The 24,772-nt window shown below is 46.4% G+C and overlaps 1 protein-coding gene across 7 annotated transcripts in view; it reads right to left on the bottom strand.

Annotated features, from left to right (window-relative positions):
• ASAP1 (ArfGAP with SH3 domain, ankyrin repeat and PH domain 1) overlaps nt 1-24,772 on the bottom strand; it is a 311,752-nt gene that overhangs the window by 261,015 nt on the left and 25,965 nt on the right. For 3 of the 7 annotated variants that reach the window (XM_072949727.1, XM_072949726.1, XM_072949723.1), the window contains exon 2: nt 15,830-15,915. The exons of the other annotated variants lie outside the window; for them this stretch is intronic. In XM_072949727.1, the coding sequence (XP_072805828.1) occupies nt 15,830-15,888 (59 nt within the window). In that variant the 5' untranslated portion in view covers nt 15,889-15,915. The remainder of the gene's footprint in view (nt 1-15,829; nt 15,916-24,772) is intronic. 7 annotated transcript variants of the gene reach the window in all.

Consider the following 24,772-nt stretch of genomic DNA (forward strand, 5'->3'; position numbering starts at 1 on the left):
TGCCTGGCACTGTGACCTCTTAGTCCTCTGGCTCAAAGTCCAGAGGCCAGAGAAGACTGGCCAGGAAGCCCATTCCCCTGCCACCTGCACCCCACCCTGACAGCTGCACCCCAGGGTGTGGTGGATGGATGGTCCCTCTCTTCCTTCTATTGGGCACCTATGTGTTGGGCATCCCAGGTCTCAGGCTGGGTTCCCCCAGGAGCAGAGCCTAAGACAAAGGCTTAAGGAAACAATCCAGGTGGATAAACGGGGAACTAAGACAGAGATGGAAGGAAGCCAGTATGGGTGCATTAAAGAGCAGGTTACTGCCAAGGGCAATTGGGGTCCAGTCCAACTGGGGATGTCTGGGGGAGGCTGTAAGACATCTCAGACTGTGCATCTGCAGGGCAGAGGGCTGAGGCATTTATTCCCCAATTCTTTTCATTCACTGACTGAGGGCTGCTCCCAGGGAGTTAACATCAGGCATTTCTGGTCAAACCCACACACAGCCTGAGTAGGCAGAGAAACCTCGGGTCTAGGAGCAGTCCTGGGCGTGCAGCACCTGGGAACCAGTGTGTGCCAAGGGGATCCAGGGGGAGCACCAATGCAGCTCCTGAAGACTCCCCCAGGGATAGGAGCGATCAACAAGAGGCATCAGTCCTCAAGGAGGGGCATGATCATTGCCCCAGGCAGGTAAAAGCTATTGGACGTCATAGTGTTCGAGCAAAAATGAAAAGCACAATTTCAGGCAGGACAAGGAACTGCTACGATGGCTTCCCAAGGCACTGAAAATAAAATCTGTGCTCCATCCATGGTCTCAAGGCCTTACCCGACCTGGCCCCTGCCCACCTCCCTGAGCTCACGTTCCAAACCTTCTTCCTCTCTTCCCCACACCTCAGCCTTGCTTCTTCTTGTCATTTTTGGAACATGCCACATTTTTGGAACATGCCACCACGGGGCCTTTTCACATGCTGTTCCCCCTCACCCAGAATGCCCTGCATTGGCCCTTGTCGTCCTCCAGGTCTAATTCCACAGGGTCCTTCCTCCCACCCTGCTCCTGATCTCTTGTTTGTTTTCTTAAATTACACACTGTCAGCAAATACCTTGTTTGTTAATAGTATTTATTGATTTTATTGTCTCTTCCATTCTCTGCTGAATCCCCAGCTCCCAGAGCAATGCCTGGACAAAGAGAAGATGCTTAATAAATAAATGCTCAGAGAGAGGAGAAGCAGTGGGAAGGAAGGATCAAACTAAATTCTGACACAGGCACTGCGATTTAGTCTCTTTTGTATTCCCAGCACACGGGGCTGATGCCCTGTAATGCTTGTTTCCAAAATGGAGAAGCAGTTAATCAGGGAAAGGGGCTGGGGAGGGCTCCACAGAAGAGCTGGGTCTTATGGATGAATGGGGAGGGTGCAGGGTGGGGGGTGAGGCATCCTCGGTAGAAGGAGGAGCACATGCAAAGGCCCAGGGGCACGGAACAGCCCGTCATGTGTGTCTGACAGATATTAACTGCCATCCTCTCTACTAGCACCCCAAACTCTGTCTCTGATCCAGTGGGATGAGCTCAACAAAGGAGCTGAGAGTAGAGATGAGAAACAGGAGGCTACTCGGACGAACATGGCCATCCCAGAAGCAAGTCGGGAGGTAGCTGGCTGATGGGACTATGCTGGAGGTTGATTTAAAAGAGTCAAAGCAGAACAAAGACTTTTGAACACCCCCCGAAGGAGGCTGGTTTGGACTTGAGCTACTGGCCCTCGCTCACCTCTAGTCACCTGGCTAGCAGAGTGGGCCCTTGTCCTCGGCCTCGCAGCATCCAGGGCGGCTCCTGGTGATTGTACTCCAAGTTCCCACTGGGAAAGCCCCTCCACTTCCAGCCTTCCTTGGTTCCCATGGTGCTGACCTCTCCCCAGCTCTGGGGACGGTCACGTGACCTGGGTCTGTCCAGTCAAAATATTCCATCACCTTGTCCACGGTGATTGAGGCAAGTGACCTATCTTGGACCAATGGGAGTCAATTCAGGGATTTTGCTAGAATTTTGGGGAAGACAGGCTCTGTATCCACTGGGATCGACAGACTGGCAGTTGTAGGACAGGTGCTTCTGAAAGCCACAACGCGGAGAACCTGGGAATAAAGCCAGCATGGGGGCAGGTGAGGGGATGGGGAAGGACACACGGCTGAAATAGGAGGGCAGGGGAGGGATTCAATGGTGATACAGAGAGAAAAAGAGAGAGACCAAATCTTTGACATCCATCATTCCTGGGGCCGGGTTTTAACCTCGACCCCTCTTACAGGAACAAGAGAATCCCTTTAGTGCTTAGGCCAATCCAAGTTGCCTGTCTGTCTCTTAAAACTAAAATTGTTCTGGCACATCTGGGGAGAATGCTCCCTTGTGACCTAATCCATAGCTCTGAGTCCCCAGCTGCCCCTCCTCATACCTGGTCCCCAGGAGGACACAGAGGGGACACAAGGGACTTCAGACAGCAGCCTCGGCCACCCCACCAGCCATAGGCCAAAGTAAAGGGCCTGGCGTGCTGTAGACACGCCATCACTAATCTCTCTTACCAAACTCATGCTGTTTGGAAACTTCTGATCATCGTCCCTTACCCTGAAGAAGCAGCTCCAAGTGGACTCACCCTGGCCATGGCCTGTGGCTTGGGAACCTAAAGGTCAATTATCTTGCTGCTGATGGAGAAGCAGCAGCAAGGAGGCGCGGGGGGAGCTCACTGCAGCTGGTCCTGCTAAAGACCTGTCTGCCATTACTTGGTAAACCTCCACTTTCAGTTTTGCGGCTCTGCCAAAACAGTGACTGTACGCGTCAGCTTGGCAAGCATGTTCCCACTTTGGAAGCCACGCCGTTGCTGTTGCTGTGGTTTTCGGTGCTCAGGAAAACCTGTGTACTTGTTTACGAGCCCCAAACCCCAAATATTTGCAGAGAGCCCCTTTCAGGAGCTTTTGGCACTATGAGAACCCACACAAAGTGTTCTCCACCTCGTACTTTTTTTTTTTAACAGAGAAAATTGTTCTCAAATCTGTAAAATGCATTAGCTCATAGCTTCCATTTTAGACCTGAATCAAGTCAACATGAATATGGATTGGGCATCTGAGGCTGCTGTTTTCCTGAAGATTATCTTGGTAAGTCCTAACATTTTGGATGGTCCAGCAAGAAGAAGGGTGAAAACAGAGCCTGAGGTCCATAAAAAAGACCAGGTCCCATCCAATTTTCAATCACTTCTATACACATATGAGGACCACCTGGCCTGTGAAAAGAATAACAAACAAGAAGAGGCCTAGAATTGGCATTTCATGTTCCTGATTGACTTAACAGGGGCCACTGATTTGGTTTCAACAATAGTATGTATTTACTGAACATCTACTCTATGCCAGGCACTGGGGTAACCTTAGAAGTTAAACAGTCATCACCATTGTGCCTTGTGGTCTGGGAGGGATGGCAGACACATGCAAGCCAGCAAATAATTCCAGCTTGTTACCAGTGCTAGGAAGAAATACACAGGGTGCAGCCAGAGAGAGTAGGGTGGTGAGGAAAAAGCATTCTGGCTGAGACGCCAGGACAAGAAGTTGTCACCTCTGTCAAGAGCAGGGGTGGGTTGGGAATGGAGGGGCTGGGAGAGGGGTCCTACAGGCAGAGGAGAATTAAAGAGTGTGAGTCCTGAGACTGGACAGCGCTTGCTGAGTGTGAGAACTGAAAGGGGTCAGTGGCTGCAGCCTGTTGACAGAATGGGGTGAGGGCAAACAAGAGTGCAAGGTGGGCGGGGGCTAGATCATGCTGGCCTTTGCAGGCCACGGTAAGGAATCTGGATTTCATTCTAAGTCATATGATGTGTCTGGAGCAAGGGCATAGTAAGTTCTCACGTAGGAGGCATGTGGAGGATAAATCATGCTGGACACAGTAAGTTTGAGGTGCCATTAGACTTCCAAATGGAGATATCAGTAAGGCACTTGGGATAATCAAGTCTGAAACTCAGAGGACAGATTTGGCTCGAGAAACAATTTGGAAGCAGTCAGCACACAGATGGTCTTCAGAAACGTTTTGAGGTTGGTCAGAGTGAGGGGTGCACTACTGAGAAACTGAGGAAGAGGGCAGATTCACAAGAGCAAATCCAAGCGGGCTTGGTGCCCTGGGAGCTAAAAGAAAATAGTGTTTTTAACAATAAATGCTGGAGGGGGTGTGGAGAAAAGGGAACCCTACTACACTGCTGGTGGGAATGTAATTTGCAGCCACTATGGAAAACAGTACAGAGATTCCTTAAAAAACTGAAAATGGACTTACCCCATGGTCCAGCAATCCCACTCCAGGGCATGTATCTGGAGGAAACTCTAATTCAAAGAGATACCCAGTGTTCACTGCAGCACTACTTACTTGTTTTTTTGGGGGGGGGCGGTAATTAGGTTTATTTTTAGTGAAGGTACTGGAGATTGAACCTAGGACCTTGTGCATGCCAAGCACACACTCTACCACTGAGCTATACCCTGCTCTAACTACTTACAATAGCCAAGATATGGAAATAACCTAAATGTCCATCAACAAATGACTGGATAAAGAAGTTGTGGTATATTTATACAATGGAATACTACTTAGTCATAAAAAAGGACGAGATAATGCCATTTGCAGCAACACGGATGGACCTAGAGATCGTCCTTTTAAGTGAAGTAAGTCAGACATAGAAAGACAAATATCACATGATGTAACTTACATGTGGAATCAAAAAAAATTGAGATAAATAAACTTATTTACAGAACAGAAACAGATTCACAGATAAAGAAAATTTATGGTTACCAAGAAAGGGAGTGGAAAGAGATAAATTAGGAGTTCAAGATTTGCAGATACAAGATATTATATATAAAACAGATAAACAACAAGGTCCTACTGTACAGCATAGGGAACTATATTTAATATCTTGTAATAAACTATAATGGAAAAGAATAAGGAAAAGAATATGAATATCTATCTATAACTGCATCACTTTGCTATACACCAGAAACTAAAAACATTGTAAATCAACTATACTGAAAGAAAGAAAGAAAGAAAGGGAAAGAAGGAAAGAATGAAAAAGCAGTCTTTTTAGAGGGAAGGAGAGGTCCGCTGGGTCAAATGCCTCCCAGAAGCTGAGATGACGGGGAGAATTCCGAAGCTTCGGGATTTGGAAGTGGGGTAGGGGAGGATTCATCTTGAAACGCTTTCCTTAGACCCTCGGGATAACACAATGAGGAAGAGTGGAAAATCCAGGCTCCAGGGCCAGGCTCCATGAATCCGAATTCCACATCTACCATTGACCAGCAACATGGCCCTAACTTTCCAAATCTCCGTGCGCTTCAGCAGCTCGGCTTTACAGTGGAAATAAGAACAGTCTCGGCCTCACAGAGCTCTTGCAAGGATGAGTTAATAAATAACAAGTTCTTGGAAGAGCAAAGGGCCTGGCTCACGTTAAGGGCTGAGTAAATGTTAGTTGTTGTTACATTAATGCTAACTGCCAAGTGCTGGGTTTTACATCTATTACCTTCGGTGGTAGATACTGTTCTACCCATTTTGCAGATGGGGAAACCTGCCTAGTATCACCCAGTGAGTTCCAGGGGTGGGTGGAGCTGGCACTTACACCCAGGTCAGACTCGGGCTGTGCTCTTAATCACTGCTATGCAATTCCTCATGTGATGCTCAGATGGGTGGTTAATGTCCAATGCAAAGGGAAAAAATGGCCACTAATGCACTACTTGTGCATTGTGGACTGAAGGTCTGTGTCTCTCCAAAATTCATACGTTGAGATCCTCACCCTCAATGTGAGGTATTGGGAGCTGTGGGCCTTTGGGAGGTGATTAGATCATGAGGGTGGAGCTCTCACAAGTGGGATTAGTGCCCTTAAAAAAGAGACCCCATTGAGCTCCCTTGCCCCTTCCACCACATGAGGACACGGGGATGAGCCAAGAAGCAGGCCCTCAATGGACGTGGAATCTGCCAGCGCCTTGATCTGGGACTTCCAGATCCCAGAATGGTGAGAAATAAATTGCTGTTTACGCCATGCTGTCTACGGTACTTTTGATGTAGCAGCCTGAGCTAAGACATTGTACTTCTGCTTCAACTTGCATTTCCAGAAGTAATTACTGGTTTTAAGTTGGTGCTGGCATGCTTACGGTTATTAGAAAACCAAATCTACAGTGACGAGGCTGTACTAGATCAGAGCGGCATGACTCATGCTCGCAGAAACCTCCCCCCTCCCCCCAGGAGGACAGAGCACATCCCTCCCCATCACGTCTGCAGCTCCGGGTCCCAGCCCTACTTCAACCGGAGCCCTGCTCTCGTCTGTTTCACAAGCAGAGCTCTCTTAAGCTTTCCTGTGAAGACAAGATCCGGAGGGTGGAAAAGTTTGAAAACTACAAGACTTAGCATTTCGCAAACTGCACCGGCCTCAGAGTCACCTGTGCTGTTAAAATGCAGAATCCCTGTCTCCCTACAAACTTAAGGAGTCACAAACACCAGAGGGAGGGCCTGAGAATCTGCTTTTTAACCAGATCCCCAGGTGACCCACGTGCATGTTCGAGTTTGAGAACCATGTAAGATGATCTCTGTCCCTTCACTGTGCAGCCCACTAGCCACTGGCCGCTTCTGGCTAATTTCAATTTAAATGGAAATTCAGTGTAAGATTAAATAAACCTTAAAAATGCAATTTCTCAGTTGTACTAGGCACATTTTAAGGGCTCAGCAGCCGCATGTGACAAGCGGGCACCACAGACAGAACATTTCCACCCACACAGAAAGTTCTGCTGGGCAGTCCCTAAAGTTCTGATGGTCAGCCCAGATGCCCAGCCCTCGAAGTCTGCTTGAATTATATGCCTCATGTGTTTTAAACTGAGGCCCTAAACTCAGTCAACATTTCCTACCATTTTAAACTGCATTCAAGGCATAATATGCCACCCAAGGATGTATTATTACATCTATCATATTGGACAAAAATCACCTGTCATATATTTACTTCCCCTGACCCACTCTGAGCATCTTGAAGGCAGAAACCATGCATGTATTATGTAAGTCTGTATCCTCAGTGCCTGGAGCTTAGATAAATGCTTAGGAATTGCTTCATTGGCCCACCCAACATAAATGAAATACGAAGCTGACGGTGCTGTGTCCCTGCTGAAAGCATTCACCATTAGGATGGCCACTATTACAAAAACAGACAACAACAAGTGTTGACAAAGATGTCGACAAAGAAACCCTTGTGCACTGTTGGTGGGAACATAAAACACTAGTCACTACGGGAAACAATACGGTGGTTCCTCAAAAATATTAAACATAGAATTACCATATGACCCAACAATTCCACCTCTGAATGGAATTCCATTACCCAAAAGATTGGAAAGCAAGTTCCTGAAAAGAGCTTTATACACCCAAGTTCATAGTAGTATTGTTCATAAGAGTCAAAAGATAGAAGCAACCTAAGTACCCATCAAATGGGTGAATAGATAAGCAAGATGTGGTATGTATATACACAATGGAATGTTATGCAGCCTTAAAAAGGAAGGAAATCCTGACATATGCTGCCCCAGGGATGAACCTAGAGGACATTATACTAAGCGAAATAAGCCAGTCACAAAAATGATAAACATTGTATGGTTCCACTTACATGAGATATCTAAAGTAGCCAAAGTCATAGAAACAGAAAGTAGGACAGTGGTTGCCAGGGGCTGGAGGAAGGGGGAAGTGGGGGATGGTTGTTTAGTGGGGACAGAGTCTCAGTTTTGCAAGATGAAAAGCATTTTGGAGATGGATGGTGGTGACGGCTGCACAACAATGTGACTGTACTTAGCACCACTGAACTAGACATTTAATAATCATTAAGACAGTAAATTTTATGTTTATGTGGACTTCAGCACAATGAAAACATTTTGAAATACTTAAATAATTTTTTTTAAAGCATTCACTAATATCTGCCAGAAGAAATATATCAGCCTCATGGCTTTGAGAAAATGGCTTCGGGAAAACTCTGGTTCTCAGCCTGTGCTGTTGTATCTTGGGGAGGCGCTGGGGCAGAAGATGGAAGATGCAGAGGTGAGACACCAAGGCATTGTCAGAAGCCTGACCTGGAACCACGCCTCTTTAGAGGGGGCTTCTGTGACCATCCCAGGGGAAGGGACCCTCCTGCTTCCCTAGAATTGCTCTACCATTTTCAGTCCTCACAAAGAGCACTCCATCCAGCTCATGAGCAGAACCTCCTGGAGGGGCTGATTCCATACACCTAGGGGTGGTGTCAGGGCATCTCTATTACAGAATTCTGGGGGTAGGGGTATAGCTCAGTGGTAGAGCATGTGCTTAGCATGCACCGGGTCCTGGGTTCAATCCCCGTACCACCATTAAAAATATATATATTACATGGCTCTGCATGGGAGCCAGAGTTAGGCGTGCCAACCTGCAGTACTTACATTACATTCTCCTTGTATTATGCTTTCTCTTTCGATTTGGCTGCTGTTTCCACCTTCACATCTGGTTTGCAAATTTCTCGAGGGGAGTGAATGTGCCTTGTATCAACCTTGAGAATCAAAAGTCACTTGTGGAAGTTTTTTTTTTTTTTAAGACTGCAAATGCCTGCGACCCACCACACATCTATTAATCAGCATCTCCAGGCATCTTGTGTTTTTTTTTTTTAAAGCCCTCGGAAGGGATTCTGATGCACCCTCCCACACTGAAACCTCCTGCCCTGCTGGCTAACAGAGGGCTTGACGGAGAGGCTGCTGAGTGACACACACAGTGAAGTCATTTGATTAAGACTAAAAGGGAAAATATGTGCGTTTCACCTGTTTCACTTATTCTAAATATTTTCTGTGACTATTTTGTACATGATTTAGAACCAAATGATAAGTAATAACAGCAATGATTAGCATTTAGGGAGCAGCTCATGAGTGCCTGGTGCTGATCACCTGCTTCACAGATAGTATGTATCCCACCTACTCCAAGGTCTCAGGAAGGTATCATTATTGTCTCCATTTTACAGACGGGGAAACTGAGGCACAAGGAAATGAAGTCACTTCCTCAAAAATCAAATTTTCTTTTTTTTAACATGACATTTATATCATGATTAAAAAGTGACAATCTTCTTATGAATGGCTACACCATCGTTTTTCATTGCTTTACCTTAATTTTTTTATCACTTTGCTACAATTTGTTAACTCATTTCTCATTGTAAGGCAGGTTTTTGTCTCGTTTGCCACTGTTTACGATTTCTTTCAGCTTTATTGAGATATAATTGACAAAAAAAACCCCACTAACTTTAAGGTGTACACTGTATACCAATAATTTAATATATAGAGAGAGAAATGATTACTATAATAAAGTTAGTTAACACATCCATCACCTCACAAAGTTACCTTTCTTTGTATGTGATGAGAACATGCAAGATCTGGTCTCTGAGCAAATGTCAAGTATGTGACACAGTACTGTTAACTGTAGTCACCATGCTTACACTGGTAGACCCCCAGAACTTATTCATCTTACAACAAAAAATTTGTACCCTCTGACCAACATCTCATTTCCCCTGGCAACCACCAATCTATTCTCTGTTTCTGTAAGTTCAACTTTTTTAGATTTCCCATAAAAATGAGATCATAAAGTATTTGTCTTTCTTATGTCACTTAGCATAATGCCCACTGTTTACCATTTTAAACAATGCTGCAATGGATAGCTTTGTGCTAAGGGTGTTTTCTGTATTTCAAAAAAAAAAAACTTTCTTTAGGACAAACTAGGGAAAAAATGTTCTGATGGTGAAGGCATTAAACACTGAACAAAAGTCTTTATTGAATGAGCCGGGCAAACCCCGCTCCCGGGCACGTGTTACATGCCCTGGCCTAACCCCCACCAACACGCACTAAACACATACCACGGGCCAGGTGCCCTTGTGAACGCTTTACAGATCCAGTCCCACCTGGCCTTCACAAGACCCCTGGGGGAGGTACAACGAGACGTCTGAGGCAGAGAAACGTGAAGAAATGAACCCAGGCTCACAGGACCAGCAAGAGCAGTGCCAGGATCAGGACCCACAGCTCCAACTGCCAGACCCGGCTTTCCGGTCAAGGCAGGTGTTCCCTGGGACTCCCTCAACGACCACCCCATGAAACAAAACCTCAGGGGAGTCGCAGGAATGACCCTGGCCCATCAACTCGGACCACACAAGACTCTCCCTACAAGCACACAAAGAAAACACCTGCCTCACCTTCCAGGCAAAAAATCCAGAAACACTTACTCAGAGCAACACAGGGTTCCTGCCCTAAAGGCGAGATGAGAAATAAGTTAATAACGAGAAATGAGTTAACAAATTAAGGCAAACGATGAAAAAAAATTAGGGTAAAACTATGAAAAACAATGATGGAACCATTAATAAGAAGATTATGGTCACTTTTTAGAAGTGACTTTTTAGAAGCAAAGAGAAAATGGAAGAAGGAGGGATATCACCCAGGACCCCCTCTGTGATCCCCGCTGGTAGGTACTTTACATCCTTAGATGTATTTGCTATGGGTTGAATTCTGTCCCCCACCAAAATGTTGACATCCTAGGCCAGTGTACCCAGGAATGTGAGTTTCTTTGGAAATAGAATCTTTGCAGATGTAATTAAGATGTAAATTAAGATGAAGTCATACTGGAGTCGGGAGGACCCTTATTTACTCCAGTAAGACTGGTGTCCTTGTAGGAGAGAGGAAGAGAGACACAGGGAGGGAGGCTACTGGACAACACAGGCAGATGCCGGAGCAACACAGCTGCGAGCCAAGAACACCAGAGCGCCGGCAAACGGGGGAGGCTGACGAGAGGCAAGGAAGGGTTCTCCCCTACAGGTTTCAATGCCCTGCCCATGCCTTGGGTTTGGAATTCTAGCCTCCACAACCATGAGTCAACACACATCTGCTGTTTTAATCCACCAAGTTTGTGGTCCTCTGCCACGACGGTCCTAGGAGATGAATACAGTATCGCTTAGTCTTTTAGCTCCCTCAGGACGGATGCTATTCCTTTGTTCATCTTGGAACCCCAAGATGCCAGCGCGGTCCCTGGCTCATAGCTGCTCAGAAAGCGTTTGTGGAGTGAGCAAGTGAAAACCTTAAAAAAACATGAACTTAGGAAGAAGAGGAACTGTGTCTTTTATCTCTAAGAGACTATTGCAAATTAGGCGCTCAATAAATGTTTGTAGCATGAATACACTTTTAAAAATGAAAAAGTGATAAGCTCGGGGAGGTTTTGCAATGAGTCTTCTTCATTTATTTCCTCAGGGCTCAGCACAGGGTGTGGCACATGGCAACTGCTTAATAAATTTTGAAGGAGGGGAGGAAACCAGACCAGGATCATAACTTCCCAGTTCTGGGTCCAGGTAGGAACTTCCTCTATGTTCCATGAACTGAGGCCATGAACAGGCAGTTGACTTTTAAACGGCCTCAATTATATTGTGAAAGGGCTTTCACAGTCCTTTGAATATAATTCAACTCCCCTCTTGAATACTGTTTTTCCAAACAGTTGAACATTGTTGTCTAAAAGATATTTCTTTTTCTTTTACATAAACTTGAACTTGAATATTGTTTTCCTAAAACACATTTCCTTTTCTTTCACATCCAGAAATCATAAGGCTTTCCAACCCTTCCAACAATGTTAGAAATGCAGCTCCAAGTTGAGAGGTCAGCGCTTCTGCGTTCAGCTCAGGGGACACATTTCCCGTCCATATGCGGCATTCATCCTGACCCCTGCCCTGCGGCCAAAAAGGGACATCAGCTGGGCTCAGGGAAATCCAATTTGGGCTGACAGCCAGTGCAAGAGAATGACAGAGCATTTGCAAAGGCAAAGGCAGGGAGGGGGAGTCACTGAGGTTTCCCCGGGGCTTGGTTTAGGAGGGTCTGAAGTTTAGATCAGTTCATCTCTACATTTGCAGAAAAACCCTGAAAATAAGGCCAACGGATTTCCACTGCTGGCTCAGAAGTCCAGTGAACTGCTATTTGCTGCCCCCGCCATCCTGGTGGCATTTGAGGTGGAAAAAGGGGACAGTCTGTTCTTTATTCCGGGCTTGAACTTTCCCAGGGATGACAATTTTGTTGTCGCGGGGTATGATTTTATTCATTCATTCATTTTTATAATGTATGAATATACATAATATACAAACATAGTCAGAGGTCTCCAACTTACATCCCAATATACGTAGCAAGCCTCTGCTCCCATGTGTCCCCCTTCCGGTGTGCTGAACTCCAAAGCTCCAGCACTTGTCTGCTCCCCGGGACACCAGGTGCAGGTCAGCAACTGTCACGGTGACGAACAAGGAAAAGAAAAGCTGACCCCTCGTCCCCGCCGGTTTGCTGGTCAGCTCACCTGCTGACATGGAGACTTTCCACCTCTCAAAGGAGTCAGCTAAGACGGCCATCAGTGTTGTTTTAGCAGACGTGGGTCTGTGTGGTTGGATTCGTTCCTGTACCCGACCTGTGGCCCCAGGGCATCCCACAGTGAGCCCAGCCCAGTGGCTGTCGATCTGTGTGATATTTAATTTCTACAGAAAGCCCCACAAGGACAGGGCTGTGTGCGCTGCTTGCTTCTTTGGATCCCCAGCGCCCTGGCCCAGTTCCTGCCACTGAAGTAATGAGTGAGTGATCGATACATATGTTGTATGAAAAAGCCAACAAACAAATAAACAAACAAACAAATAAATGACAAGAAATAAAGGTGTTGGTCTTTGTGGTGCAGTTCAGAGAACACGGGCTTTAGATTCACACCGATGTAGTTTCACTCATTACTCTACCACCTACCTGCTCCGTGATATGTTTTCATTGAAATATAATATAAGCACATACAATTGTCTACATCATAAATGCACCATTCAAGGAATTTTGACACCCCTGTAACCAGCCTCCAGAACATTCGTAGAACCGCAGAAACTGCCTCCTGCTCCCTTCCAGCCACTGTCCCTCTACCCACCCACGAGTAAACCACTAGCCTGCCGGCTGTCTGCCCGCTGACAGGCGGCCCATCCTCTCTGACTCTTATCCTCACTTTGGGAAAAGAACACTTACCATGCTCTCAGTGTAAGGTTTTACAAATGTAGGTGCGGTGCCTGGCAACAATGGTCACAGAGCAGTAACAGTAGTAGTAACAGGAGTAACAGTAGCAACGGTATTAGCAGCAGCCGGAGTAACAGGAGGAGTATCGGTGCTAGAGTAACAACGGAAGTAGCAGTTGCGCTAGCAGAAGCAGCAGGAGTGGTCACACACGAGCACTAGCAGCGGTAAGAGAAATAGTAGCGCTAACAGTAGAAGTAGTAGGAACAGTAAAAGCTGGAGTGGTGGCAGCAGTAACGGCTGGCACCTCACAGAACACTTACATGCTTCCGGCACTAGTCCAAGTACTTTACCTGAACTCATCTAATGCTCAAAGCAACTCGGATAAGGATGTATAAAATAGGATTTTACAGACAAAGACTGAAGCACTGGAGTTAAGTAGCTTCCCAAGGTCACACAACTGTGGAGCCATGAATCCAGCCTGGCCACAGAGCCTCTCCTCTTAATAGCAGCCTTTAAATGACTATCTGCGTGGCAAAGAAAGATCTGTCCTCCAATATCTATCTGTCCTCTTCTTTTTCTATCCTAACAACTCTCAATTTTAGTAAGCACGTGGTGTTACAGCATAAAGATCGCATTTCCCAGCCCTCTTTGCAGTTCAGTATAGCCGGAGGAGTAAATGCTGGCCAACAGAATATAAATAGAAACAGGAGGTGTGACACCGAGGAGCATTCTTAAAAGAAGGGGCCTGCCTTTCTTCTTCCCTTCTTCCTGCTGGTAGATGTGATGGCTGGAGTAGAAGCAGCCAGAATGGACTATGAGGCAAGCTTGGGAATGGAGGCCCACATGGCAGGAAAAAAAGAGAGGAAAAGGCCTGGGTCTTTTATAGACTGCTGTAGCAGCCCTGTTCCACCCTGTGTTTGAACTTTTAGGTAAGAGAGAAATAGACTTCTTCGTTAAGCCAATGTTCTTTTAGAAATACCTAATCCCAAATGATGTACCATTATTGCAATTATAATTAATATTGAAACTGAGGACGACCCTGCAAGATGTTCCCAGAACAGACACCCCCACCCTCATGTCCCCCACCTCTTATTTCTCGTAAACCTTCAGCCCCTCAAGGGGCTTCCCTAAGTTCTAAGGAGCAGATTTACTCAGAGAAGTGAGAAAATGCAAAAGAAAAGAAAGCAGTGAAACAAGACAAAATAATAACAATTTAGCCGTCAAAACCAAGGACCTCTAGTTCCTCCTCAAGCAGCATGTAGACCCTAGACTGGTTGGAACCCAAAGGGCAATGACTGAGATTCCTGAAACATCACCCTGTTACCGCACCATCAACAAATCAGATAATTGCGCATGAGCTGATCTTGCACCCTGTGACCCTCTCCCTCACGCTGTCTTTAAAAACCCTTCCCTGGAAACCACTGGAGAGTTTGGATCTTTTGAACATGAGCTCCCCATTCTCCTTGCTTGGCACCCTGCAATTAACGCTGTGCTTTCCTCCACCACAACCTGTGTCAGTAGATTGGCTTTGCTGCGTGTCAAGCTAGCAGACCCAAGTCTTCTTCAGTAACAACATGACCTAAAAAGATCCCTGCAAAACTAATGTCGCTTTTGCGTTGGATTCTTGATTTATAAAACGAAACACAATAAAACATGACTCTGGGTAACCCTGTAAGAGTCAAACTATGAAAAGAAGCAAGGAAAGTCTCATTTATCCTGGAAGATGGTAACAGTCCCCTATTACCTCATGCCTGGGTCACATCAAAGCCTCTCAGGTTGGCCTCCCTGCCTCCAGCCTCTCACATCTCCTACTCTTTCAGTACACTCTTGCTTGTCTAATTATCCTTAAAAAATTACTTTCATCTTAAAAATTGGATTAATTATAATGTTCTATGTCCTTTCTTTATATGACTCTTTATTGTACACTTTTTTTTCTAAACCGCACAAAAACCTGGAACAAATATTATTACCTCAATTTCATAAATAAAATACAGAACAGAGAAGGTTAGTGACTTGCCTGAGGTCACATAGAAAGTTGGTGGCAGAGCCAAGATTCAACCACCCCTCCAGCACCCACACTCTTTCTACCACTAAGCTGACTTCTGGGAGATGCCAACCATAGCAGGTCAACCCTGTACCAAGTCACCCTGACAACTTTTAAGATTCCTGGACTCTTGAGTTTTCTCTGCTTAGATTTCATGGCGCTTCCTGTCCAGTCCAATTTTGTATCATCCTCTAACACAAACCTCCACTCACTGAGATCAAACACCTTAGATTCCATCATGTGCCCCTATGCCAGGTCTCAGTATTCCCAGCTGCAAAATGGGGCAAATCGTACCTCTACCAGGAGGCAACATAGCCAGAGGCAAGAGGCAGGAGACCTGGAGTCAGGAAAACTTGGTTTCAAATCTAGCTGGGTAAGTTCTTAATCTGCAAAACAAATGTAGAACGCCCTTCCCAGCAGGATTTTTGGGGCTTGGGGTGTTGATTAAACTAGTATTTTGAAAGGACCCCTCAGCTAAAATAGCACCTATTATTGTTCATGGTGCTGTTTTTGTTGCCATTCCTGACTTTATTCTGGTACCATCACCCGCCACCTTCCCTTCTGCACACAGGACAGGAGCTAGGTGAAGTGATAAGAAACACTTTAAAAGTCTGCAGCTCTACAAATGACAAAGATCTGTCTGCCACTAATATTCATTTGCACAACGTCTCTGTCCAATTCTAGTTCCGGAGTCTGATCAAATGCTGCGTTTCAACCCCTCCAAGAATCCCTCCACACTTCCCAGGCTGGGCTCTCCGGACAGGAGGGGCTAAGACCACTCACCGATTCCATAGTGAATCTCTGGATGAAAAACTGGAGAGCCTGGAGGCTGAAGATCTCATGTCTCAGCCGTCACATCAGAAAATGACCTGGATGGGGGGCAGGAAGAAAGGTGACAAGAGTCATCCAGCAGGACTAGGCAGAAGACATGGTCTCAGACCAACACGTGATTTCATTTGGAGGCAGGCACCCTTGTGAGGAACGTTCTTACACCACAGTGGCTGTCCAGGGACCGGAAGGGAAACAGTGGGGACACCACTATTCCAGCAACCCACTTTGGGGCTGACATCTCCATCACTGAATCCGCACAAGTGCTCAGGAATCCTTTCTGCATTCTATTTCTAGCTCTGCATTGGAGAGCAATTTACAAGTCATTAACATCTCTAGACCTGGGCTCCTAAACATGCAGTTGAATTGTGCTGACAGCTGCGACAGACAGACAGACAGCCGCAGCTGTGTACCCAGGGGGAAGCAGAGGAGATCCCCCAGCCAAGGGAATCAGCCCCAGGAAGACAGTGGATATATATGAATCTAAATATTTCAGGACAGCCCCTCTGAACCGGAGAGAGAATTTTAATTAATTCATGCATACCAAAGCTTAATTAATTGCTGAGTGCACAGAGCACAGGAAGTCTGGGATTAAACGTGTTACATAAGGGAAGAGCTTCAATATTTTTGGAATGGAGGGGAAACCGGGGGGCAAGGGAAGCACGTGAAAACAAGATAAAGCCAGGGGACTTGCTTGGTCCTTCAGTGACCCCTAGCACAGTGTGGTACCTCCACCTGGGGTCAGACACTTAGGGATATACTTGACACCATCTCCCTTACCCGTGTCCAGTCCATCCCTAAGCACGTGTTCCTTACTTCCTAAATCTCTCTCAACTTGTTTCTCTCTCCATCTCCACTGACACAGCCCAGGACCAAGCCTCCATCATTCTCACCTGGGCTACAACCACCTCCTAATTGGTCTCACCTCATCACCATTTCTCCCTCTGAAATCTGCTCCTCTACACTGAAGCCAGATAATCCTTCTCTCCTTTTATGTTTTATTATGCAGAATTTTGTACAGATACAGAAATAGAGAAGAGGATCATGAACCCCATGTACCCACCACCCAGCCCCAATCACCATCAACTCACAATCAGTCCCACCCCATCCATGCTCTCATTCCTCCCATCTGTTATTCCTTAGACACAAATTCCAGCGTCTTATTTCAGTCATGAGTAGTACAGTATATATCTCTATATCACGTCTTTTACAAAAATATAACAGTAATACTGCTACCACACCCCAAAAAATGATAATTCCTTGATATCACCAAATACTCAGTGTTGAAATTTCTAATCACCTCATTTGTGTTAAAAATGTTTTTTAACCAGTATTTTTTTTTCAAATCCAGATCCAAATACAACTGACTAATACACAGAATAAAATCTTTAAAACACAAGTCTGACTGTGTTCTCTCTCTACGTCCAGCTTAACACTCTTCACTGGCTTCTCGGTGCTTCAGGATAAAAATCATTTAACACTGCCTGACTCTTGCCCACATGCCTGACCTCATCTTGCCCACCCAGGCTCTCTGCTGCCGCCACATGACTTTCTTACAGATCCTGCAACTTGCCATGGTCTTTCTGCCCCAGGTCCTTTGCCCATGCTGTTTCCTCTGCCTTTAAGGCTTCCTTATTCACTTTGCCTGGTTAACTCCCATACTTTGCTAAATCTAACCCCTTCAGGGAAACTCTTCCTACCCCTCCAGATCAGATCACAGAATTTATCCCAGTTTTCAACTATGCATTCATTCATGTGAAGAATGATTAACATCTGTTGACTTGATTTGATTATAAGCTGTATGACTACAAACAGTGTGTTTGGATTTTCTCATTGGTGTATCCCCAGCACCAACCACATGGTGTCCAGCACAATATTAATACATATTTGTTGGATAAATCATCAAATCAGTTTCTTCAACCTTAGATGCCAACTGTAATTGACCGAATCTTTCTGAACTTTGAATCACACATTTAAATTAGATGAGAAATTCACAGCCTTCCCCTAAAAATTCATATGGAAATATGATGAACTCAGAAAGTCAAAATAATCTTGAAAAAGGACAAAGCTGGAGGATTCACATTTTCCCAATTTCAAAACTCACTACAAAGCTGGAATAATCAAGACAGTGTGGCATTGGCGTGAGCAAAACATATCCTCTCCCTCAGAATCACAGACAATGATCTTCCCGTAACATTCACCTCCTGATCACAACCTCACAATATACACACGTCAAAAATGAGACCCTGTTACTGGCATAAATAATCCATGCCTCTCCCAGCCCACTTCTCAACTCGCCTTTCCTTTGCTTCCTTGCTTTGCCTAAGCGTATGAGCTGAGGTAGTGTATGGGCTGGCTCACGGCTCCTACTTCTTCACTCAGCCTGAATTTAAACCATACATCCCTGCCCCTGGTCATGTGACTTGTAGCACTTCCCACTCTAGCCGGAGGTGGCTCTTCCCCTGCCCCGCTGGATTCTGGCCTAGACCATTCATTGACTTGTCTGCGATCGAATGGGGATGGAAGTGACGATGTGCTGGTTCCAAGTCTATCCCTTACCCTCTCAGGATGTGTCATGAGAGGAGTATGTCTTCCTAACCCCTTTCAGCTGCTGCCTTTCAGTCTGGACCCCAGAGTGAAGATGCACAGAGCAGATCTGAAGCCAACATGAAGTCCAGCCTGAGCCAACCAAGCCCAACCTAGATCAGCTGAACCACAACGGAACCCAAAGACCCATGAGCATGAAAATAAGCATCTGCTGTCAGGCAAGCCACTGCCATTCTGAGGTTTTTGTTACTCGGCAAAACCTGACTAACACACATGGGAACACTAATTTATGGACACCAGTGAGCATCAACACGATTGGGAAAAAAAAATGAAAACCTTGCACATAGACAGCAAAGGTGTGATGACAACCAACAGAGACACTTTTGCAGAAAAAACACCTACTTGGTGCCAATGTGACCCTCACAGCAATCCTGCAAGGTAGACACGGGGCCAGATTTAGAGAGGAGAACACTGAGGCTCAGTGATCTGAAGTGCTGTGTCCACGGCGGTGTGTGGCAGCCCTGGGATTCCAGCCCAGGTTATCCAACTCAAAAAGTCTAAGCCAGGCTCCCCATCCTTAAAAGAACCCACAGATGCTCAGAAACAGCTGTCACATGAGTCCCTGGTCCGTCAACCCACCTCCGCCCCTGTTCCACTTCTTTTACTGGGTCTCCAGGGGAGGCTACTGGGACAGAGTGGAAAGGCCACTGGGATTAAAATCAAATGCCTAGAGTTCCAAGCCAGCTCTGCCCCAGAGCAGAGCCTTGTCCTGGTCAGTGAGCATCTTTGGCTCTTGGGTCCCTTGCTTGTGAACTGAGGCCATTATCCTAGCCTGAACCACGTTCTAGGCTGGCGTGAACATCCAGAGAGATGGTGTGTGGAAGGGCTGAGTGAGGTGTGACACCTAAGTCAGCTCACATCCTGCTTCCTCGGCTCTGAACCTGCTTGAATTAGGTCAGCGTTGACGTGTGTGTCAGTGTCACACCCACACTGCTTTTAGACTGTTTATGCTTTGAGACTGATTTGTTTTTCAAACAGAGATGATTTCTTTCCAGTTATGAAGGTAATCCAGGTCCATCATGAAAAATATTAAGGCATGAAACTAACATATTTTATTATCTCAACACCTAGAGATAAATACTGTTAGGATTTTGAGGCTTTTCTGGGACTGGGTTTTATAAAAGTCAAATGAATAATGCACTTCAATTAACATGATTTTCTTAGAACCAGGGAACTACCAGTAACTTTAAAAAAAAAAAAACTCCATTTAGCATTCATTCATTTAAGCATTCACTCAAGGGATATTTGTTTTGTACCTACCATGTGCAGGGAAGCCAGAGACAAGAACATAAAGAGTTCATGTTTTCAAGGAATCAACCTCAAGGAATTCACATTCATTCATTCATTCATTATTTTTTAACTCAACAAATAAATGAAGCATCAACTATATGGTGGGTGCATGCTGACAGTAATAATAACACCTTCCATGCTAGACATCATACTCTAACAGTTTGTATTATTATTAAAAGTAGCCCCTTAGAAGGGGGAGGGAATAGCTCAGTGGTAGAGCACGTACTTAGCATGCCCAGGGTCCTGGGTTCAACCCCAGTACCGCCATAAAAATATGTAAATAGATAAACCTAATTTCTCCCCACTGGAAAAAAAAAAAAAAGGTGCCCCTTAGAACAAATGCATCTGGATTAGAACTCAGATTATGGCTCTTTGATGAATTATTTATCCAGTTTGGTCATCTTTAAAATTGAGATAAATAAAGTACCTATGTCATATAGTCACTAAGAATTAGATAATGTAGTTCAAGCACTGAGCAAACCAGTAACCAGCAGTGTCATATTGAATCCACACAGCCATCCCACAAGAATCTGAAACTCCGAGGTTAGGGACTGTGTCGGAGGCCACACAGGTTAACACATAGGCACCTGGGGTGCAATCCCACTGGGGACCCTCTGAGAGATGTGACCACACCTCAGAATTGCACCCCGGGTGCTGGAAGCTCTGGCATTTATGCACCAACTCCCATGCCTCACTGGCCGAGCACAGCCAGGGGGTGGCCTCAGACAGAGACACAGGAACCCCTCCCTGGAAATGGGCATTGTCTGCAGTGCCTTCCAGGATGGGCTCAAAGATACAGGCAGGGAACCCACCGTCTGTAACCAGGTGCTCAATAAACACATACACGTCAGAGGAGTGAGTGAATGTGTGCTATCAACACCCATGTTCTTATTCTCCCGCCACCAGTGGTGGAAGATTTAAAGCAACTACCTGCTCGAGTGAACCAGAATTCATTACTGTCAAGCGTCATATTTTTCATCCACCCACGTTTCTGCTCTTTCCATTGCAATTCTATTCTGTGACTTACGGTATGTCAGTCCAGACAGCAATTCCTGCATGCCATGCAGGAATAGGGACATAAATCATTTGGTCCATCAACCCTTCTTTGCCGCCAGTCCCCAAATAGGTGTTGGGGTTTACTCAACAGAGGTGACTTCACGGATGCTGGGATCTGTATCCTTTAATAAAGGATGTCATGAACCCTTGAGTCATCTGCAGCTGGCCACAGCTTGGACAGGCTTCTTTGTTCCCATAACATCAGAGCAAACACTATTTCTATTTACTGATGTGATTCTTTCCTGTTGTGTGGAAGCTGTACTTAGAAACCCAGAGACCTAAAGAAAACAGCCTGAATACATATTCCTGCCAATCTCCTGCCTATTATGAGAAACCCAATTTGTCCAGCACCACTTGAAATGCCCTCTCTTTCAAGAAGCTTGCTCCAGCTTTCCCAGCCCAACGATCTGTCCATTTCTGAACTCTTAAACAGCACAAATGACAACTACAACAATAGCGACCCCTATGGAGCACTTCCTACATACCAGACATCCTGGGCCCCGCTCACTGTCGCATTCCATCCCCACTGCGACTCTACAAAGAACTGTGATTGAATGTTATAGATAAGAAAATTGAGGCCCACAAAAGTGATGTAACGCCTGGTCACATGGCTACCTGGTACAGGCAGATTTAGGATTCAAATCTGGAGTACCCAATCAAGGCAGGATACAGAAGGAAGCAGACAGGACTCGGCAGAAGCCCGAGGAAGGCTGAGATGCTCCTATCAATGACATCGCCGCTGGACTTCAGCCTGGGCTGCTCCCTGACCCACTCACTGGTGAAAGTTAACAGTCAAAGATGTTTTGGGTCTCTCCTCTCCAAAGAGGTCACTGCGAAGGGCCCATGATCCAAAAGGCCAGAACTACTGTCTTGTTGGCTTATAAACTCATGATGAATGTGACCACGTCTTCCATTCTGTTTCCTGAGTGGACTGCACTCTGGGCCACAGGGAGGAGGTCAAGTCGGGTATTTTGAGACCACAGTCTAGTAGGGGCAGGGGGACAGGTTTAGAAACAACAGACAGAATGACTTCTTGTAAGTGACCTAATTAGGATCTGCTTCACAAACATCCGGTAAGTGCCTACTGCATGCTGCCGCCCACTGGTGAGAGTTTCTGGTAATGACGATCTTCTGTTAGGAAAACACATCCATCCATCCCTTCATTTATTGAAAAAACGTGTGTTAAGCTAAATGTCACGGATAGAAAAATGATTAGCAAAATAGACCTGGTCTTTGCTTAGAGCCCGTGTTTAAGAGAATCCGATCTTAACCAAGTAACCTCCCGGGTAATGAGAAAAAAGGCCAAATGCTGGGTGACATACGAACCTACGGACGGCAGGTGAATAATAAATCCTCTGCATCTTAAAAGTTGCATCCTGAGAATTTTGTGACTCTCGAAATAATGAATGCCAGAGGAACAGAGTCAGTGAGCCGAGAAGAGAACCACAAAGCTAACGCTGGGCGCTGGGGGGCCAGCTAGGCTCGCTCACTATCCTCGTGCCCCACTCCTCACACCAGCAGAAGCAGGCGCAACTCAGCCTGTGCCACCGCAAAATCACACATTTCCTTCTGGGTCCCCCAGGAAGAACTGCAAGTGTGGAATGTGAAATCCGAGGGTCTGTCATGCCACCAACTGTTTTAATAGTGTAACCCAGGTCCTTTCAAACAATGGCGTGTTTACTCTCAGCGAGCGCGCGGAGCGCTGAGCCATCTGTGCACGCCCCACCCCCCCACCCACCCCCCGTGCTCGCCGTGTAGGAGCAGGAGCGGCAGGCAGCCCGCTGCGGGGGGATTTCCCAAGCACGGGAAAGAGGACAGTCTTTGGAGCAGGAAGACTTCGGTTCCAGCACTGGCTCTCCCTCCTAATCGCTGTGTGACTCTGGGCCATGAACTTCACTTCTGTGAATCTATGTCTTCTCAGACAACGATGGCGCCCGCACACATGACCCTGATGCTCACAAGTCCATTAAAGGCCAAGTGCATCCTACTGTGAGCGACTGAGACGTTCCGCCTGAGAGCTGGCTCCTGGCCACCAAGGCGTGGGATGGAAGCGCCAGAGGACTAACAGTGCCAGGTGCAGCTGTCTCACAAGGACATGAGAGGTGCTAGTACAGAGCAGACGTACAGGGGACCAGTGCCCCTATAGGGGCAACCCACAACTAGAAAGGATCCTGACTTGGCAGCTTCTCAGCAAGGCCAGCGCCATAGACATGGTTCCTGCAGCTGGTCATCCTGTCGTTATCCACCGGCCACTGCCCCGGGGGAGTCAGGGAGGTTACAGCCAAGGCCTGCCCTCCACCCCGCCCAAGGAAAAGGGAAACCGGATGGAAAGGGTTAAGCATAGGAAGGTGTTCACGCCCCTGTAGGAAGCCCCCATCGCCAAGTGCCCACCAGGCACTTTAATATCTTCAACTGCACTGCGTTTTCACCCAAGCAGTGAGAAACACAGCTGTTTCTGTGTCCTCGTCTTAATGGAGGAGACAATAAGTCTGATAGATTAAATAGTGATTGAAAAAAAACTAATACAGCTAGCAGGTATTGTATGCTTCCTCTGTCTCAGACACCACACAAGCAAGAACTTCTTTAATCCTCGTAACAACCCGTGGAGACAGGCATTATCCTTGCTTCATTCTGCAGAGAATGAAACTGAGGCTAAGACAGGATGAGCATCTTGCTAGGGATTTCACAGCTAGTAAGTAGAACCTAGATCCATCTGGCTCCAAAAGACTCTTCTTTCCTTTGAATTCCTCCCCACCTTCAGAGCAGCGGCAGCCTCAGGAGAGAGGTCTCTGCTGTACGGATTTCTCTCCCAGTGCTGGAACTAAAAAAAGACCTGTGACAAGCCGGCAAGACCAGTCTCGCCACTCGAGCTCACTCCCGACTCCCTGGAGTAGGTCCAATCAGCATCAGCCCACCCAGGCAACCCAAATGAACACACTCTGGAGTCACTGTATTCCTTCCATTCTATGACAGCCCTATTTTCACATTTTACCATTTCTGGAACGCAATGTGTCGTCCCATCAATGAAATTTCATGTGGCAGAGATTCTGTTTTCTCCTCCAACGCTGTGATGATGTCAAGAATGCATGTTGAAATCAAAGGCATTTCAGCATCAAAGGAAATCAAGTGTATCTAAGAAATGTTCAGATCTCTTCTGGTTAAAGCCCAGGGCAGTCCTCAGAAGGCTGTCAACGTGAGAAGTGAGAAGCCTAAACCATCGCCTTCAGACCACCCAAAGAATCCCTCAAAGAGTACCTGCCCCTGGATGAAGGTTCCCCCCACAACTTCCCATCAATCTGCAGCTCAGAAATCCCAGGCTTGGATTCCATGCATATTTGTGCTGCTGATAAGAAAGGAAGGAATTCCCCATTTGTTAGTCCCCCCGTAACAAGAACTAATTATATTGCTCATTATACTGTGAAACTATGAAATAAATATGACTCTATCCTCTATTTTCCAGATTCACTCATTCACGCATCCATCCAACTATTCATTCCTATAACAGATGCCGCATCTAAGCTGGGCACCTTCCTCCGATGGAAGGCAGAAAAGGAAATCAATAGCTGGTAGTACTCCAAAAATGACCACTAGCACAAAGCTTAGAAACACAAAGGATGGAACACAGAGTGGCTTCACGAGGGAGCAGGAAGCAGGTGCAGGTTCTGAGGGATGGGCAGGGGACACCAGACAGAAGAGACAGGAAGAGGGGCTTCAGAGTACACAGAGGGGCGAGTCCTAAACCACAGGCTAAGAAAGAGCTTCCAGTGGAAAAATGTCTGCTGAGCCCTCTGGCCTGTCTGAGACCCAGCAGAGACGTTTGTCACAGGGTCTGGCCTGCTGAGCCGTGCTCCCGGGCCCCTGCACCAGCGTGCTGAGCCAGGCCCCGCCCAGTGCGTCTGCACGACTGTGACCCCAGCCACGCTGGCCTCCTTCCTGCTCCAGACT

Source organism: Vicugna pacos, chromosome 25 (genome assembly GCF_048564905.1).
Source record: "Vicugna pacos chromosome 25, VicPac4, whole genome shotgun sequence".
Classification (NCBI taxonomy): Eukaryota; Metazoa; Chordata; class Mammalia; order Artiodactyla; family Camelidae; genus Vicugna; species Vicugna pacos.